The sequence below is a fragment of the Lontra canadensis genome, unplaced genomic scaffold (genome assembly GCF_010015895.1).
Source record: "Lontra canadensis isolate GAN:19392208 unplaced genomic scaffold, GSC_riverotter_1.0 scaffold18, whole genome shotgun sequence".
NCBI classification, from domain to species: domain Eukaryota; kingdom Metazoa; phylum Chordata; class Mammalia; order Carnivora; family Mustelidae; genus Lontra; species Lontra canadensis.
This window is the reverse complement of record NW_022631012.1, coordinates 1,623,027-1,641,812: the sequence shown is the minus strand read 5'-3', so window position 1 is coordinate 1,641,812 and position 18,786 is coordinate 1,623,027. Positions and strand designations below refer to the sequence as shown.

Sequence of the window (18,786 nt, the reverse complement as noted above, 5' to 3'; positions counted from 1 at the left end):
AGTGATCTTGGCCTGGCAAGTCAAACTGACTGAATGTACTCCATCCATAACCATTGAGGTTTTAACTTGATAAACTGAACTATATTATCAAGGTTTGTGAAAAGATTTCCAGGTGTTTTGTTAGTTTTTTCCTTTGTCTACTGGTCCCTTGAAGAGCAATTTTTCTATTGGTTTAGTGTTTTTCCTCTTAATTTTACATTGCTTTTTGTGGAATTTATGGCAGTTTTTTCAAAATTTATATACTTAGTTGGTTTTTTTAAATTTATATTGTTCTGGAAACTCCATTACACTGAAGAATTCAAAACTTATATCAAATTCTTTGTAATATTTTTGGTATGGTTTCTTGAATCCTTACCATATTTTAATTGTCCCCCTTTCATTTCATAATGTTGTTCAATTCTGACTTCTTTTTTCTTTATCACTATTTCTCTTTTTTTGACAAATATTTCAATTTGTCTGTCTACATGTTCTTTGCAAAGGCTAGTTTTTTATTTAGTTCTCTCATTTGTTTACTATTTAATAGTTCTGTTTAATTTTTTTCTACCATATTTTAATTTTGTTTTTCCATCATATCTTAATTATTTCTTCCTACTTTTTAAAATTTCTTCTTTACTGAAGAACATTCAGTTTCAACTGTATATTTATTTATTTTAAATATTTAAAAAATTCGTGTAAAATCATGAATTTCCATTAATGATGATTTTAGCTTTATTCAACAAATGTAATATGAATTCATTCATTTGAATTAATTCTAAACTTGTAAGTTGCATGTGATTTTTTTTTGGCTTTCGAGCTTTCTTTTTTCCAATCTCAGTGTAATTTTTAGCTTCTAATTGCATCAGTGCAAGAAAATGTGACCTTTATGACATCTCTTCTTTGACATTTCTTGAGACTTATTTTGTAGCTTGTCATGTTGCTAATTTTTGTAAATATTTCATGTATACTTGATGATATTATACATTATGTATATGATAAATATTGCTTTCTGTTCAAGATCTGTTTTGTTTTTTAGTGAAATCTTGCTTAATTTTTTTGTATTTATCGATATCTGGTAGACATGTATTAAAATCTTCCCTCACTTGGGTAAATTATAATTTATTTTTATAGTTAAGCTAACTTTTGTTATGTATTTCAGACTTCATTTTTAGTTACATAAAAATTTATGACTGTCACATCTTATTTATAGAGTGATCCTTTTATTCTCTAGTAATCAGATCTAGTAATTTTTTAACTTAAATCTCTGTTTTTTTATATCGATACTCTTACACCAGCTTCCTATTAATTGGTATTTAATAATTTAGTTCTTTTTTTCACTTTCTGAATATTTTGTTTATTTTTATTATTATTGTTTGTTTTTAATGTTTCTCTTATAAGATGCATGTAGTTGTAGTTCTTTTCTTTTTTAAACAATTTTAGTTATCTCTTACTTTCAATTTCTATGTAAGTCCCATTTGTGTGTGTGTGTGTGTGTGTATGCAATTATTTATTCATTGGTAATTATTGCTATCACAACTTATTGTGTTTTCCATTAAATTTTTCTTTACTTTTTTCACTTATTTCCTGTTTTTTTGCTTTTTCTCCAATTAAAAATAAAGTTATGCTTGAATCAGGGTTAGAGTTAAGATTTGGTTTGGGCATTTTCTCTTTTCTATCAGCAGTTAACTCCCCTTGATTAAAATACTTTGACTTTTCAACATCTGTGCTCACCATTATATCTTCTGATGATATAATTATTAATATTTGTGGTAAAATACAATTAGTAATAGTTCTTTCCATATTTAGGTTTAAACTTTTTAGTCTGAATCTCTGAAAGTGTTTTAGTTCAGAGTCATATTTAGCTAGGTAAACAAATTTCGGTTAAATTTTATTTTCCTATACAATATGGGCATTATTCTTCTGTTTCTAACATCTAATTTTTATTATCAATCTAGCTGCCTTTCTTTTATAGATAACCTGTAACTTTTCTCTTGTAGATAACTTTGTCTTCAACCATAATGGACCACATTTTTCATTACATTGCATCCAGGTGTGCTTTTATTTTTATGCATTATGCTCACTACATGAGTGCAGTTATTCTGAACATATATCTTTTTGTTTTTCAATTCTGGATAAGTTTCAGCCTAATATTATGCCTTCAGTACTATTTTTTTTGCTTGTCTGTATGTTTTTTATAGTATTTGTTAGATATATATTATTCTATACATGCTGTTTCTCTTAATGATCTTCATGTCTTCATCTTTCTTATCTTTACATCTGCAATCTAGCTGAATTTCCCAGTATATTCTTCCAATTTACTAACTACCTTTTCAACTCTGTCTAGTCTAGAGTATATTGTATCTATTAAGCCCTTTTCCTTTACTGATTAATGTTTCCATTTTCTTGGTCTTTCTTAAGTCACTTTAGACTACTTTTGTTTCATTTCTTTTTCTTTAATGAGTATTAGCTCTTCATTAAAATCTTTGAGACACACTTACTTAAAAATCTTTTTCAGTTTTTCTATAATTTTAATGCACCCAGACTATTTTATCTTTCAATTATTGACTATCTTTATTAGCTTCAAATTTCTTTATATGTTAAGGAAAAAAAAATGTGTAGCTTCTTTTGAGTGAGGTAAGAAGAGTTATTCTCTTTTGTCCCTTCCTTTGTCTATCTAGCTTTTTATTTGTGTTTACTCCTCATTTCAGTATTGTGGCTATTTCTTTTGTCCCAGTTCTCCCAGGCCAGTAGCCAAAGGATAAGTCTTACATTTATGAGTCAGGAATCCTGACTTCTGGTCTTGAAAAACACAGAACCAGTCACTAGAGTTTGTTACTTGGTTCAGATCCAGACTGTGAAATTGTAAAAACTGAAGATTCCTTAATTATATAACTTCATATAAATTGTAGTTTCAAATAGCATTAGCTCCAACTTTTGTTAGCTTCATAGTGTCAGTAAAAATTTCATTACTCATGGTTTTAGCAATAAGGCAGCTTTTTAATTTCCAACTGACACAAAACACTTAGTTTCTGCTACCCTACAAAAGCTGAATAACTAGGGCCTGCTTCTAACCCCAGAGCCCAGAGACCTATGATTTCTTCTCTAGTCTCTACTTTGTGTTTCTGTTTTATTTTTCTGTAGTGAGGATTATTCCTATTATCTGTATCATTCTTTGAAATCTTATATTGCATATATATACACACATATTTACATACATATATATACATATATACATACATATATATACACATATATATATTTAACTCTGTACTTGGGACATGGTATAGCTTGGTGGTTAGCACAAATTCTAAGTCAAACATGTGCAAAATCTTGACTCTTCCTCTTTTAATTACATAAGCAATGGGAAAGTCAATGAAGTTTCCTGTGGCTCAAATTCCTCATCCATAAGAAGGGGATGATGATAACAGCCTACTCCATAGTGGTGTTTCTGTTTTTTTCTGTTTTGTTTTGTTTTGTTTTTTTTTAGGATTACTTGATATTTGTATATATGTGTATACAAATACAAATGCTTGGGACACTGAGTAGTGCATAGTATTTGCTCAATTAGTGTGAGCTATTATTATTTTTTAATTTTCTTGATGGTAGCTCTATTTTTAAAATCATATTTACCAGAAGTCCTTCAAGAAATTGTTCAATTCTTGTAAAATTTATTTAGCCAGAAATTATGAGATAGAATTAAATTTTGGCTCATCACATAGTTGTGAGAATCAACTGTGACATTACTTATGGGTATATTATAAAATAAACTATTAGGTCCTATGCCTAAGTATATCATGTCCTGCATTTATTTTAAAGTATTAAAAAATAAAAAATAACATATGTGGCAATTAATTTTGAATAATATATAACTTTGATCTTTAAGTAATGTAATTATTTATATTATTATTCACATTTAAAATATGAAAGGACTTTCTACCCAAATTACTCATGATCTCCCACTATTAAAAGATATACACAAAGCCTAACTGGCTGGGGCATTATCAGAACCTAACTGACCTGGGGGAAAGGAAATATACAACTGCAGCTGGCTCAAGTCTTCCATGTGCAAGAAGGGAAATGCCTAACTAGCCCACTCTAGCCATTCTACCCCACCTAGGAGGAGAGAAAAAAGAAAAACATGTATGAAGTTCATGGTCTAGAGACACAGGCTCACTAAAAGACTAAGACCTAATTATAGAACTATAGAACCCTTCTCTCACTCCATATCTGACTTGTATTTATAAAATCCTATTTATGGAAGTTTTTTTTACCTAGTGTATTATGTCTAGCTATAAGAGAAAAAATATATAAGGTATACAAAAAGGCAAAAAACAAACAAACAAACAAACAAAAACACAATTTGAAGAGACAGAGACAGCATCAGAACCAGACATGGCAGGGAGATTGTAATTATCAAACTACTAATTTAAAACAACTATGATTAATATGATGAGGGCTCTAATGGCTAACAAGCATAAAAAAAAAGCAGATGGACAATTAACATAAAAAAAGGGATGGATAGCCTAGAAAAAACAATTAAACTACTAGAGATAAAATAATGTAACAGAAATGAAGAATTCCTTGAGGGTCATATTAGTATACTGGACACAGCTGAGGACAGACCCTCTGAGATAGAGGATATATCAATAGAATCCTCAAAAATCAAAGCAGAGAGAATAAGACAGAAAAAAATGGAACAAAAAACCAGAGCAGAATATCCAAGGACAGACTGTGGGACAACTATAAAAGATGAAACATACACATAATGGGAATACCAGAAGGAGAAAAAAGAAAAGGGAATTTGCTTCTCATAGCAGAAATTATATCAATTTGCTATGATCTCTTTCAGAAAATAGAAACTGAGGGAATAATTTCTAACTCATTCTCTGAAGTCAGCATTACTTTATTTCCAAAACAAAACAAAGATATTATAAGAAAACTACAGACTAATATCGTTCATGAACATAGATGTAAAAATCCTCAATAAAATAATAGCAAATCAAATATAGCAGTGGATAAAAAGAAAAATACATTATGACCAAGTGCAACTTATCCTAGTTATGAAAGCTGGTTCAACATTTGAAAATCAAGTAATGTAATTCATCCCATCAACGAAAGATGAAAAATCACATGATTATGTCAATAGCTGCAGCAAAACCATTTGGCAAAATGTAATACCAATTTATGATAAAAACTCTCAATAAACTGGGAATGGGGGGGGAAATTACTGAACTTGATAAAGGATATCTAAAAACAACAACAATAACAGTTAACATCATTCTTAATGGTGAGAAACTCAGAACTTCCCACTAAGATCAGGTACAAAGCAAAGATATCCCTTCTTACTACTCCTTTTCAACATTGTAGTGCAAGTTCTAGATAATGCAATAAGATAAGAAAAAGGACATAAAGTTTATACAGGTTGAAAAGGAACAAAAAAAATTGTCTTTGGCCACAGATGATATGACTGTCTAAGAATTAGTTAAAAAAAAAAACAACAAAAAACTTTCAGAACTAGTAAGTGATTATAGCAAGATTTCAGGACACAAAGTTAATACACAAAAAAACTTTTGTTTTCCTATACACACACACACACACACACAAACTTTTGTTTTCCTATACACCAGCGAAGAAAAAGTAGAATTTGAAATTTAAAACATAGTATTATTTACATTACCACCCATAGAAATACTTAGGTATGAGTAACAAAATGTGTACTACAAGACCTATATAAGAAAAACTATAAAACTCGGATCAATGAAATAAAAGAAGAATTAAATTAATGGAGAGATGCCCCATGTTCACAGATTGGAAGACTCAATATTGTAAGGTCCCATCCATTACCACTTGATCTATAGATCCAATACAATCCCAATAAATAACCTAGAAAATTATTTTCTATATATCAACAAATGGATTTTAAAGTTTATATGGAGATGACAGAAGTCCCAGAATAGACAATACAATATTGATCGAAAACTACAGTGTTGGACGACTAACACAGCTGACTTCAAGAATTACTATAAAGCTACAGTAATCAAGATATTATAGTATTGGTGAAAAACAGACAAATCAGTGGAACAGAATAGGCAGCCCAGAAGTAGACCCCCCCCCATAAATATAGTTAACTGATCTTTGACAAAGAAAAAAGACAAAGCAGTGGAGCAAAAGTAGTCTTTTCAACAAATGATGCTTGAACAATGGATATATACATGCAAAAAAAGTGAATCTAGACACAAACTTTACACTTTTCACAAAAATGAATTCAAATGGAACACAGACCTAAATAAAAAACTATAAAGCCCCTATAATGATAACGTAGGACAAAACCCAGATGACCTAGGGTGTAGCAATGCTTTTGTAGAAACAACTCCAAAAGCATGATCCATGAAAGAATTAATTGATAAGCTAGATTTCATTAAAATTAAAAACTTTTGATCTGTGAAAGACAATGTCAAAAAAATGAGAAGATTAGCCACAAATTGGGAGAAAATATTTACAAAAACAAATCTGATAAAGAACTATTATTAAAAAAATATAAAGGATTCTTAAAACTCAGCAATAAGAAAATAAGTAACCCAATTTAAAAAAATGGGACACAGACCTTAACAGATCCTTCATGAAAAAAGATCTACATATGTCAAATGTGTGTTTATATGTAGGGATGCTCCATATCATATTTCATGAGGGAAAAGCAAATTAAAAGTGAAAGATCACTGTACACCAGTTAGAGTGACCAAAATATGGACTACTGACAGAACCAAATGTTGGTGAGGATGTAGAACAGAAACTCCCATTCTACGCTAGTAGGAATGCCAAATGGTATAACCGCTTTAGAAGGTATTTTGACAATTTCTCTACAAAAATAAACATACTCTTACCATACCATCCAGCAATCATGTTCCTTGGTATTTATCCAAAGGAGATGAAAAATTATATTTACACAAAAACCTGCACACAAATGTTTATAACAGCTGTATTCATAACTGCCAAAACTTGGAAGCAGCCAAGCTATCATTCAGTAGGTGAATGGATAAATAAACTATGGTACATCTAGACAATGGAATATTATCCAGCTATAAAAAAAAATGATCTATCAAATCATAGGAAGACATGGAAGAAACTTAAATGCGTATTACCAAATGAAAGAAGCCAATCTGAAAAGACTACGTATTGCATGATTCACACTATATGACATTCTGAAAAAGGCAAAGCTATGGAGATAGTCTAAAGGTCAGTGATTCCCAGAGGTTGAGTAAGGGATACTGTGGGAGGGTTGAATGAGTACAGAGAATGTTTAGGGTGATGAAAATTCTCTTGTGATACCATAATGATGGATTCATATCATTATATATTTGTCCAAAGCAATAGAATATAGAAAACCAAGAATGACCATAGTATAACCAGTGAATTTGGGGTAATTATGATGTGTCGATTTGATTCATCAACTGTAAGAAATGTACCACTCTGGTAGTAGATCTAAATGGGGGAGGCTGTGTGTGTGTGTGTGAGTGGGGAGAGAGTAAATGGAAAAACCTCTGCGTCCTTCCTTTAATTTCACTATGAACTTAAAATTGCCCCCCCCCCAAAAGATAAAGTCTTAAAAAAATATAGGGCAGGGGCACCTGGGTGGCTTAGTCATTAAGCATCTGCCTTTGGCTCAAATCATGATCCTGGGATCGAACCCCACATCAGGTTCCCTGCTCAGCGGGAAGCCTGCTTCTCCCTCTCTCACTTTCCCTGCTTGTGTTCCCTCTGTCGCTGTCTCTCTCTCTCTGTCAAATAAGGAAATAAAATCTTAAAAAAAATTATAGGGCAGTTTTTATTAAAGCATCTCTTCACTTAATCATTATACATATGCATTGTATATTTTCAATCAGTGTAACCACAGTTTAGCATAAACTTTTGCATTTTTACATTGTTTCTATAATTATTATTTTTATGACTTCATAATAATTCATCCAGGGTATTTATTCTTTCACACTTCATTTATTGAACATTTACTATGTGATATTTGGGGTCATGGGAATGTACTCCTAAGCCAAGGTACTTTCATGTACAGAATTTATAACATTTTCATGTGCATAGTTGATATATAATCATTCATTTGACTCTTTGTTATACTATATAACTCTTTGAACAAGAACATTATACATAGCCTATTATTCAGCCTTGAAGAACCTTTGCAGAAAAGAAGTAATGACATGGACCTAAATGTATTTTGCTTATTTACATACTGTTGTTGTTCTGTAAGTTAATTTTCCAAAGAAAATAAGAAAAATAAAGTTATAAAAGTATGTATATAACCTAGTGAATTGAACCAAGAAAGTACTGAGCTGATTCATCACAGTGAAGATCTAGAGTACAATCAAATTGGACTTGTGTTTTTCATAATAAATTAAGATCCTCTATATTTCTTCCTGCCATGCCATATAAAGATCAGACTTTCATATAGAATATTTTGTCACTATGTGACATTTCTTACCCTATGTGAAAAATGGTCTCTTAAGCCCAAACTGATGTTAATGCTCAAAGCTTCTAAAATTTGTTTTTGAAAGTTATACAAGGCCATAAAATATCTTTATATGAAGGAATACTATTAGTTAATGAAAATATTTTTTAATTATCCATTTAAATTAGAAATGATCTCATTAGCATCCCAGTTTTCTCCTTTTCTTTCTTTGTTTTACAACATATAAATATGTCGGGAACCTCTGTAGAGAGAGAGCGGTTCAGTCTGCTTGTCTTCTTGCTGCTGTTGGTGTCAAGTTTGCATAAACGATGCCGCTAGCAGTTTTCTGGATCCACAAGGCAGAAGGTTTATTTCTTCCTTTTTGGTTATTACAGGTTTCACTTGTTTCCATTTTATTTATTTATAAATAGTGCCACTTTAGTTTTTAGCCTATCTTTTTCTAATTTTATAATAAATTCAGAAGTATGAAAAGTTTCAAAAGTGTGAATACTCGTGATCCTCAATACATATGCTAAATGTTCTCCACTATGTTTCCGGCAGTCTAGAGGAAGCTTGTTTGATTTTATGTTGCTGTACTCTAACTTATAATTAACTTTATGACTACATGGCTTTTCTCATCATAAGATCTTTAAAGTGGAGGTGGAAAGGATTTAACAAGGGCAGTGAGGAGTCATGAGTATTGACTTTGACCTAGATTACACACTTTGTCCACGTTGCTAAATTCTGCTTGCTTTAAATAACTATTTGAATCTGTAATCACAAAAGCATTCTTTTTCTGAGTGTCAGCTCATTTAACATTTCTTTACTTGGGGGAGAATCCTTATAAATTACGTACGGTCAACATTAATTGCTCTCTGTTCCCCTTATATTCACTCATTAAATGGTTTATTCAAGATCAAACCTCAAACGTGTTACAGAAACTCTGCCAGGTCCTAGGGTTTCGCTGTCACAAAAACAGCCATGTATCTGAATCTGAACGTTTTTGAGAGCTTTCTATAAAAACACCTTTCCTACCTTGTCTTCCTCAGTTTCAGTAATGGTATGAATGTCAATTAGAATTCCATTTTAAGGAGGTTCCCAAAACTCTTAAGTATTTACTTTCTTTAAGATTGTCATACAACTCTACCTCTCTGTAAAAAATATTTCTATGAAAATGATCTTTCTTTGTTTAGGTTAAGGGCCTAACTATAGTAGGCCTTTGCTTTCTTCACTGATATAAGTTGTAGATAAAATGCTTGTTTTTACCCCATGTTGTCAGGTAACCCCTTTTCTGTGTTTTTCCTTCTTCAGATTCCTCAGTGCTCTCACTATGCAGTTTGGCTTGACGGTATTTTAGTATGTTCTTCTGTGTAATGGAAGGAGATTGGCAGATGGGTCACCAGTTCCCCTGAGATGGGAGAAGGGATATAAGTTTTTGAGGATAATTCCAAGTTTTTGGCTGTGGATTTTCTACATCTTTTCTCTTCCTTTTATCAAAGTGATTCAGAACCACGAGGGTTAGAACTAATGTTTATCTTAAGAACACTATGGAAGAACTTGGAGTAAAATAAAACTTCTAGGTAAGCCTCAATGAGGCATTCATCATTTATTGACTTAAATACTTTTTGAGTTCCACTATGCTCCTGACATTGTGATAGGCACCACCACGTCTGTCTTACTGGCTAAGGGAAGCGTAGCTGATCTGTTCTTTCACTACCAAGAATCTCTCGGTTATTAAATCTAAACACAAACGTATTTCTACCACTTAATAAAGTGTTGTATTTGTTTTGCTGTAATATATACTTTGTCCTGACTTCTAAGTGCCTTGGGAAATGTAGAAATTTGTCTAAATGATGTTACTCAAAATCATTTTAAAATTATGTACTATTTATTAAGAAATCATTTAGTACAATACTTGGTTCATTGAAAGCATTTAATAAGTATTGACTTTTATTATTTTAATATTATCAAACTCTTATGCATTGATCATTTGGCAGCAGTGGAAGTTAAATGTAAAAAATATTAAAACTAATTAAAAACTCATTTTTAACCCCCCCAAAATGATGAAACTATTTTTTAGTGTATTTCCTCACATTTTAATATTTAGTGATATAAACCACACTTTAAGATTTCTATAACCTCCCTTTAGCAAGTGAGAAGGACCTCCAAATTAAGTTGCCATTATAATTTATTCTGTTTCCAAAGCTGAAAAAAAAGATTTCATTCTCTCCTCTCTGAAAGATACTTGAAAACCATTACATCTGGAAAGGGTTCTTTCTAATTTCTAGCATTAATATTCCCTTCTAATACTGAGAACTGGTCTTTTCTGAAAATTAAATTCACCGATTCTTCATAATTCTTACAATACATGTTTACATATTTGAAAACATTCCAAGTTCTCCAAGTTCCTTTTAAGTCATAAAAAAGATTAAACATCCCATTTATTAGATTGGGGACAAGGTTGTATTGCATTGCCAGTGACAACTGTTACAGAATTTTAAAACTGATGGCATTTGTTGCATTGCTGACTTGTTTAGGGAAAAGCAAAGAGTCTGCTTGGACTGTAATACAAAATGCACATTTTTTCCCCCAGAAAGGGTAGAAATCAAGAAATAAATGAGAAAAAAAAAATCATGTGAGCTAGTTCAAAAGGATAAAGATAATTGTACAAAAATCAAGTTATCTTTAACATTTTAGAATATTTAAGAAAAAAGCGAGAGGATGATTTTTGACTTGACATTAAAAATAATTAAGCTGGAGCTGAAAGGGAAACTATATATCTAATTGGAAACAGTATATAGTATAATCACTTATCATAGATGTTATGTATGAGCCTGATATGGCCAATATTCCTTTTCAGTTGGTAAGTGGACAACAAAATTAAATGATACTGTGATAAGAATGAGTAAAGATTATGAGCTGCTTAGACAACAGAGACCCCTTTTATTCATCGCTGTATCCCAGTTTCTGACATGAAGTGGATGCTCAACAAGCATCTCCTAAGAAACCAGCAGGAAGGGTGTAGACAGACTTTGAGCTTCAAACCGATGTACCCGAACTGCCACTCTATACTGGGAAAATAGATGCCCCTGTTCCCATTAAACTTAAATCCACCCATGATTCCTTTTGTTTTCCATCCCCTTTATCCATTATCTTTTTCCTTATCCCAGTGCACATTATCAAAATAACCCCAAATATTTTCTAATAATTTTGTCTCACAGTTCACAGCATGTACTGCTTCCTTGTCATCAATTCCACTTGGCCCCTATCTTCTCCCACCTTGATAAAAACTCTTCTTTCCTTGTGTCTATTTGTTTTCCTACCTCTGTTTTATTTTTACTGTATCTTAAGTATAAACCATCAATGCTAACAAACTGCAAGGATATAGAGTGAGGTGCACTTTGTGTGCAATGTTTTCATATATACAGTTTTATGTGTAGATCACATGTGTCATAAACATGATATAGATATGTGTGTGTATATTAGAGAGAGGAATTACATGGGTATGTACATTTTTATTTTATTATATGTTCTTATGTAATTAAAATAATCAAAATTATTTCCTGAAAAATCATCTTCCAAAATTTAATTTAGGAATTTATATATATATATATATATATATATATATATAATCTTATAACAATTTTATGTCCAAGACAAAAATATAATGAACACTTTAGTTTAGAAGAGTGCATTCTTATGGATTTAATAAAATTGTAACACAATTCTTCCTTGTTGACTGAGTCACTATGTATATCTATATATATGTAATATATGTATATATGTAACATATGTATGTATGTATTTAATTTCTCTCTTTTTCTAATACTTTAAAGGGTCACATGATAGCATCCTGTGATGCTTGTGGAGTAACAAAACTGTGGGATTTTCGGAAGCTCTTACCAATTGTGTCCATTGATATAGGTCCAAGTCCTGGCAATGAAGTGAACTTTGATTCATCAGGTAGGATCTTTTTTGTTTAATGTTTGTGACCAAGCTAACAACTTTAACATTTGTTCTGAAACTTTTCTGTTTCCCTAGTATTTTATTGTGTTTCCTCCTATGTAAATTTTTGTTCTATTATTATTTTAGAATATGTTATATTTTACATTATATATCTTATGTCACATTATGAAAGCATTATATTTATCATATATATAAAGAAAGAGATAATAGAAGAGATAAGTGTGTGCTAGTATAGATAACACAAATTCTTAGCAGTGTCATGCAAAATTTGGAATCTATATCCTTTAGAATCACCATCCAAGGTAAGTGAATTGGGTTTTTATGAAGGCAAAATGGCCAAGAGTAGAGAAGAACAAAAGTTGGACAAAACTTAAGATACATTTTTAATGGAATATTTTAGTCTTATAATCAAAAATATTGTATATATCTTAATTTTATAATTACTTTGAGATGTACATTCATCTTATTGTTGCATTCATTCACAACAATAATTATAACTGATAATTTTAATATTATTATTTCATTATGTTTAGCATTTTTTCTGCAATAATATAAACATTGTCAAACAGATAAAATATTTTACACTTGCTGTTAATGAATAGTGTAGCAACATACAGTGTTTCCAGTTATCTATTTAAAAGATGAAAATTAGGGGCGCCTGGGTGGCTCAGTGGGTTAAAGCCTCTGCCTTCAGCTCAGGTCATGATCCCAGGTCCTGGGATCGAGCTCAGCAGAGAGTCTGTTTCCTCCTATCTCTCTCTGCCTGCTTCTCTGCCTACTTGTGATCTCTGTCTGTCAAATAAATAAATAAAATCTTAAAAAAAAAAGATGAAAATTAGAGTTACATCTGTATCTTTAATGAGAATTTATGTTAAATAATGTGTATCTTAGATAATATTAGATAATATAACTTTCCTTTGCTAGCATCACACATCTTGAACCTTGTTAAATTTTGTGAGTTTTTAAAATCTTTGATATTTATTTGTAGTAGGTCAAAGTTACAGAGATGATAATTTTAGATGAAGAAACAAAGATAAAATACATATAAAAGAAATAATGATGTTTTATTTAAAAATTATACATACTAATTCAATAGTACAGAAGTTATGTATTTACTAGGAGATATAATTGTATGTTTTGTAGGACTGGTTTCATGTCATCACATATCTAAAATTTAGAATTCAGTTAAGTTTGTCTTTTTAACCAACTTTAAGTTGTGTTCCCATTACAGGTTGGTATATGAACCATGCTTCTTTAAAAATGCTTTTAGTAATGTTCTTGACATTAAACATTTATGGTCTGTCAAAATTTAAAAAAAAAACACATTCTGTAGAATAAAACATCCCAACTATGAGAATTTCATTTTATAATGTGAAGGCCTATTAAGATTTCAGTTTAGGGGTGCCTGGGTGACTCAGTTAAGCATCTGCCTTTGGTTTGGGTCATGATCCCAGGGTCCTGGGATCAAACCCAGCATCGCATTGGGCTCCCTGATCAGCAGGGAGCCTGCTTCTCCAGCTCCCTCTCGTGGGCCCCCTTCTTGTGAAATTCAAAAAAATTTTTTTACTGTATTTGCTAATAATATAATTTAAAGAGTACTTTGAAATGTGGTACAACTAATAAGAGATATGTATTTTACTGTCTAACTATGTTGTTACTTGCTTTCTACTGCCCTTGTCATCAGCCCAAATCTCTTTCCTACGCATAGTCAAACAAACCTAATTTAAAATTACTTTCATACAAGTCAATATCATCTTAAAGTCCTTGGGCACAACAAAACTAGTGTTCCTCTCTGTGACGGCTATACTCTTTATTATACATTAATATTAAGAAAAGCATGAGAATCAAGGGCAGAACGATGAGAAACATAAAAGACAAAAAGTGTAAACTAGGGACCCTGTTCATGAAAACACTTTATCAGTTTGAGGTTATATAATTTCAACCTAACCTTCCCATCCTTTAGACCATTTCTTCAAGGAACATACTATAGTTAATTTTAATTCTATGTGTTTGAGAAATTAATGTCGTAAGCTTTTTTCTCATTAAATAATGGGAAATTTGTGCTTCTGTAGAGGAGAAGTCTTCAGTGTCTCTTCATTTAAAAAGATTGAAATATATCAAAAGTTGAAAGAGCTAGGGAGAAACAGAGAAAGCGCTCATTCTGAGGGTCTGAACAGAGAGGTGAAAAATCATAAAGTAAAATACCAGAAATTATGTTGGTAATAAAGAAAGTAGAGAGTAATTAATTTAAGAGCAAAACAATATCAAAATAAGGATAGGGATTCCTAGTATCTAGTATGCATTTATTCAAGAAAAAATTAAACAAAAAAATGTAACAAGTATATCATAAAAATATTTAGTCTATGAGGATACAATCAAATCTAACTTATAAGCTCAAAATATACATTAATTTGACATACTTTTACCTATTCCCAGCAGCTAGCAAATAAAAGAAGATATGATAGAATTATTTTCCACAAAAAGCAGGGGTATATTTGCACTATTGACAACGATTAACATTTATTGAGGCTCACGTTAGTTAGGTGATACCAAATCATGTTTTTTAGTTGAAATACTATAACAGAATTAAATCGTGCAATTATATACTGTTAGGACTCAACCAGTGTGAGGTAAGCTCTAGTCTGCTATCTCAGCTATGTCCCTGGACCTAAGAAAAAGATACTGAAAACATACATGTAATCTTATCATAATATCATAATATCATATAATAAATGTAGAAGTATTGGTAGCATTTTGTTTGTGATATTTAATATAAGGAATGTGAGTAGTTGTTAGATATTCTAAATAATCATCATAGAAACAAAAATTTCTAATCATATATCTTGTCTCTGGATCAGTTTAATTGAAAGTCATCTTGAGATTATGGGCTATGCTGTTTAAAAAGAACTGCTTCCATATGCAATGACATATCTTTATAAATAAGCAATTTCTTGTCATTGCAAATCCAACACTGTAGAGAAATAAATTGGAGTAGAGGTCATTGAAAGGCTGAAACTCTTGTCCATAATATTTGATTTCACATTTTTATGTATATCAAAATTGCCTCAAAAAAATTGCCTCATTATTTATTAGCCTTTTAAGTAAATATTTTCATTTTGAATTTATAAAAGTAAATATGTACCATGAAATAGTACTTTAAAATTGAGATCCCTCATAGTGTATAATTTTAAAAACATATCTTTGATAAAAATATTTGAAATCCTGTCATGTAGGAAAAGAATATAGACTATAATTCAGACCCTTAGTTCTTCAATGCCTTTTAGGTGTTAAGCAAATTATTTAATTTCCTTGAACATAGTGTCCTCATAGAAATAATGGAGGAAATAATTGTCTTACAGTGTTCTACTGTGTTTCAAAGGGATAATGTATATCCTATTATGAAGAAATCCTAGTCCAGTCACCCACCATGTTTTATCTTAGCTGGGAGGGGTTTAGAAGTCATCCCATTCATTTTAGGGGTGAGAAAAAGTATGAACATATTGGTGTGTGAGTAAGATGCCCAAGGCTGTGTGTTAACTGTCAGCAGTTTCTAGTGAAAGTGTAAATACCAGTGAATAAATGTTTAAAGAAACAAGGGTCAAAACTCCTTTCCATGTAATATTAAAAATAATTTAAATGTTAAGAACTGAAGTTATATGAAATGCTGTATATACATATAATTGAGATCAAAAGATTTAAAGATGTATGAATCATCATTTAGAATTTAGCTTTTCTGCTGCTGTAAGAAATCAGCTTCTCACACATTTAAAAGAGGAGTTGTATGTGGCACAGTATTATTTACATAATGTTTTATTTGCGAATACATCACTTGTGACATACACAGATTATCTGTGTTTATAGATACATACATATATTAGTATTTGTTAAGGAATAAGTGTTCCTTTCTCATTAAACTGAGAGCATCCTGGTAATATAATGCTATGTATTTTTGTGAATATTTGCTATCTAAATAATATCTCTCACTTGGCGTATTCAAATGCCATATGTTTTACCATTAAAAAATTTATTACTATTTCAGAAAATGTTAAATGGGATTGCTTAGTGAAAGTAATAAAAATGAACTGTAAGAGTTTATACATAAACTTGTCCACCTCTCTCATTTCATCATATTTTTATGTAGTTTAGCAATGTTTTTCCCTCCTTTGTAACAGATAATTCCAGTACATTTGCAAAAAAGTCACATCCCTAGAAAATGCAGAAGCTGAAATTTAAGCCAGCTGGGGACTTTCCAGTAGGAAGCTTATCAGTATCAGATCATCAAAATGGGCAAGTTTCCCCACCATTTGGAGACAATCCTAGATACTCTCCATAAGCAGAACCACAATATAAATTATATGCTAAAATAGAAAAAATGACCCTACTGGAAAATATGAATAGCATCAGACCCCTCTGAAGTTTTTCAAACATAATAAAATAACTTCAAAATCTTTGCTTCACATTGGATTTATCCATTTCTTTTAGTAAAAGCTACAGGTCATTGTTCTGTATTTAAAAGATAAGATTGTGGTTAATTTCTTCTGGTGGAAGCAGTGTAGCCTAGTGGAGAAAGCACCTCACTTGGAAGTTAGAAGCCCTGGCTTTGAATTTTGTCTCCACTCCTTACTAGCTGAATGGTGTTGGTGAGATTTTTAAATATTTCTGAGCCTCAGTTTCTTTGTGTGTGAAGTATCAAAAACCTACTGGGACTTCCACTTTGAGGCAAGGTGGAGTAACAAGGAGCAGATTTACTTTACTACCTGAAACAACTAAGAAAACAAACAAATAGATGAAATGAGTGTATCTCAAACATAGAATATTGAGCAGTGAAAGAGAATAATACCTGAGAGAGGGAAAGTAAGTAAGATGAACCCTGTGCTTCACAGACCCATAGAAACCAGAGTGAAACCTGGGAGTTGAGGAAACAGAGTGGGCTATTGAGGGAGGCCAAGCCACCTCAACTCCGCAGCACATAGAGAGGGTCCTGGAGATTTCCAGAAGATCCCCTCTGGTCTTTAGCTAAATGAGGATCAATACCTGACAGACGAAGGTCAGGGGAAAATCTATCTGAATACTTAAGAGAAAAAAAACAGAGATCATCCAAGCCTAGGAATAGTTTGTATACCCACCAAACAAACTGGAAAAACATTGCAGTTCAGAACAGTAGGTAGAGTAGAGATAGGCAACCTACTGTCCATGGGCAGATTGACCTGTATTTATTTATATGTAGTTTTAATGGAACTCAGCCACACATATTTATTTACATATTGTCTAAGGCTGCTTTCATACTACAAGAGCAGAGTATTTGCAACAGAGACTGTATGGGCTAGGAAGTCTAAAATATTTAATATATAGTCCTTTACAGAAAAAAACTGCTCCACTGGAGTGCTTAGAAGGGTATGACCTCAGTAATGAGGCAACATCAGCCCACACCTCTAGATCTAGCCCCTTTGCCAATGTTTTCGAACCATCTGAGTTGGCTCATGGAAAGACCTTTTTAATCTTTTCTAAACTCAGTGAAATTGTTACAGTTGTCCCTTTTTTACAGATGAGAAAACTGAGACATAGAGAAGTTAAGAACAAGCCCAGGGGCACCTAGCTGATCAAATGTGGTATCAGAAATTCAAATCCATCAAGTCTAATACCAGAACCTAAAATTTAAACTTTATATTATTCTGCCTTTCATTTTACTAATAATATTCAGTTTCATAGTGATATATGACATTGTTACAGAAATGATTCATTTGCTATGAATATTGAAATAATTCCAGTAATGACCACTTGGCAGTGTTTGACTCAGAGCTGACCAAGGCACAGAATCCTGTCCCTAGTTGTCAATTGGTGGTCTCTGAAAGAAAAACAACAACAACAACAACAACAAAAGGAATCTCCCCGAAATAATAACCTAATAGTAATAACCTAATAATAATCTGCCAGTTTTCTGATGTGTCTTCTGCACAAGGGGGTATTTTAAGTGTCTGTATCTTCCTAATGGGGACTAGAACTCCAACCCCACACCTCAAGATAAATTATTTTCAGAGAATCAGGCAGGGCTGGATTATGGGAACACCTGCAGGACCTCTCTTTTTTCCATTTATTTAAATCCTGGCCTAATGAAATAAGAATGTAAGAAAGCAGGCAAATTTATTTTATCTCTAAGGCACATGACAAAGTTAACCTAAGTTGCTCCTCCTAAGAGCAAGCCCATTTTACCACATCAATTTCCCAGTAAGGAAGCCTTAAGGAGAAAGGATAAATTATGAGAGAAGAGGTGACCAGATGACCCTACTCAATTATTTATAATCCCATTATTTTCTTCCCGGCTTGCGTGGCTCTGTTGTGTATACAAATCCATTTTGTGCATAAGTAGAATATGGGCCTCTCAAATACTGGAG

The 18,786-nt window shown here is 31.8% G+C and overlaps 1 protein-coding gene across 1 annotated transcript in view; it reads left to right on the top strand.

Moving 5' to 3' along the window:
* The window catches only part of SPAG16 (sperm associated antigen 16), a 1,004,614-nt gene that overhangs the window by 720,163 nt on the left and 265,665 nt on the right, over positions 1 to 18,786 (top strand). The window contains exon 15 of the mRNA XM_032859869.1: positions 12,265 to 12,391. Within this exon, the coding sequence (XP_032715760.1) occupies positions 12,265 to 12,391 (127 nt within the window). The remainder of the gene's footprint in view (positions 1 to 12,264; positions 12,392 to 18,786) is intronic.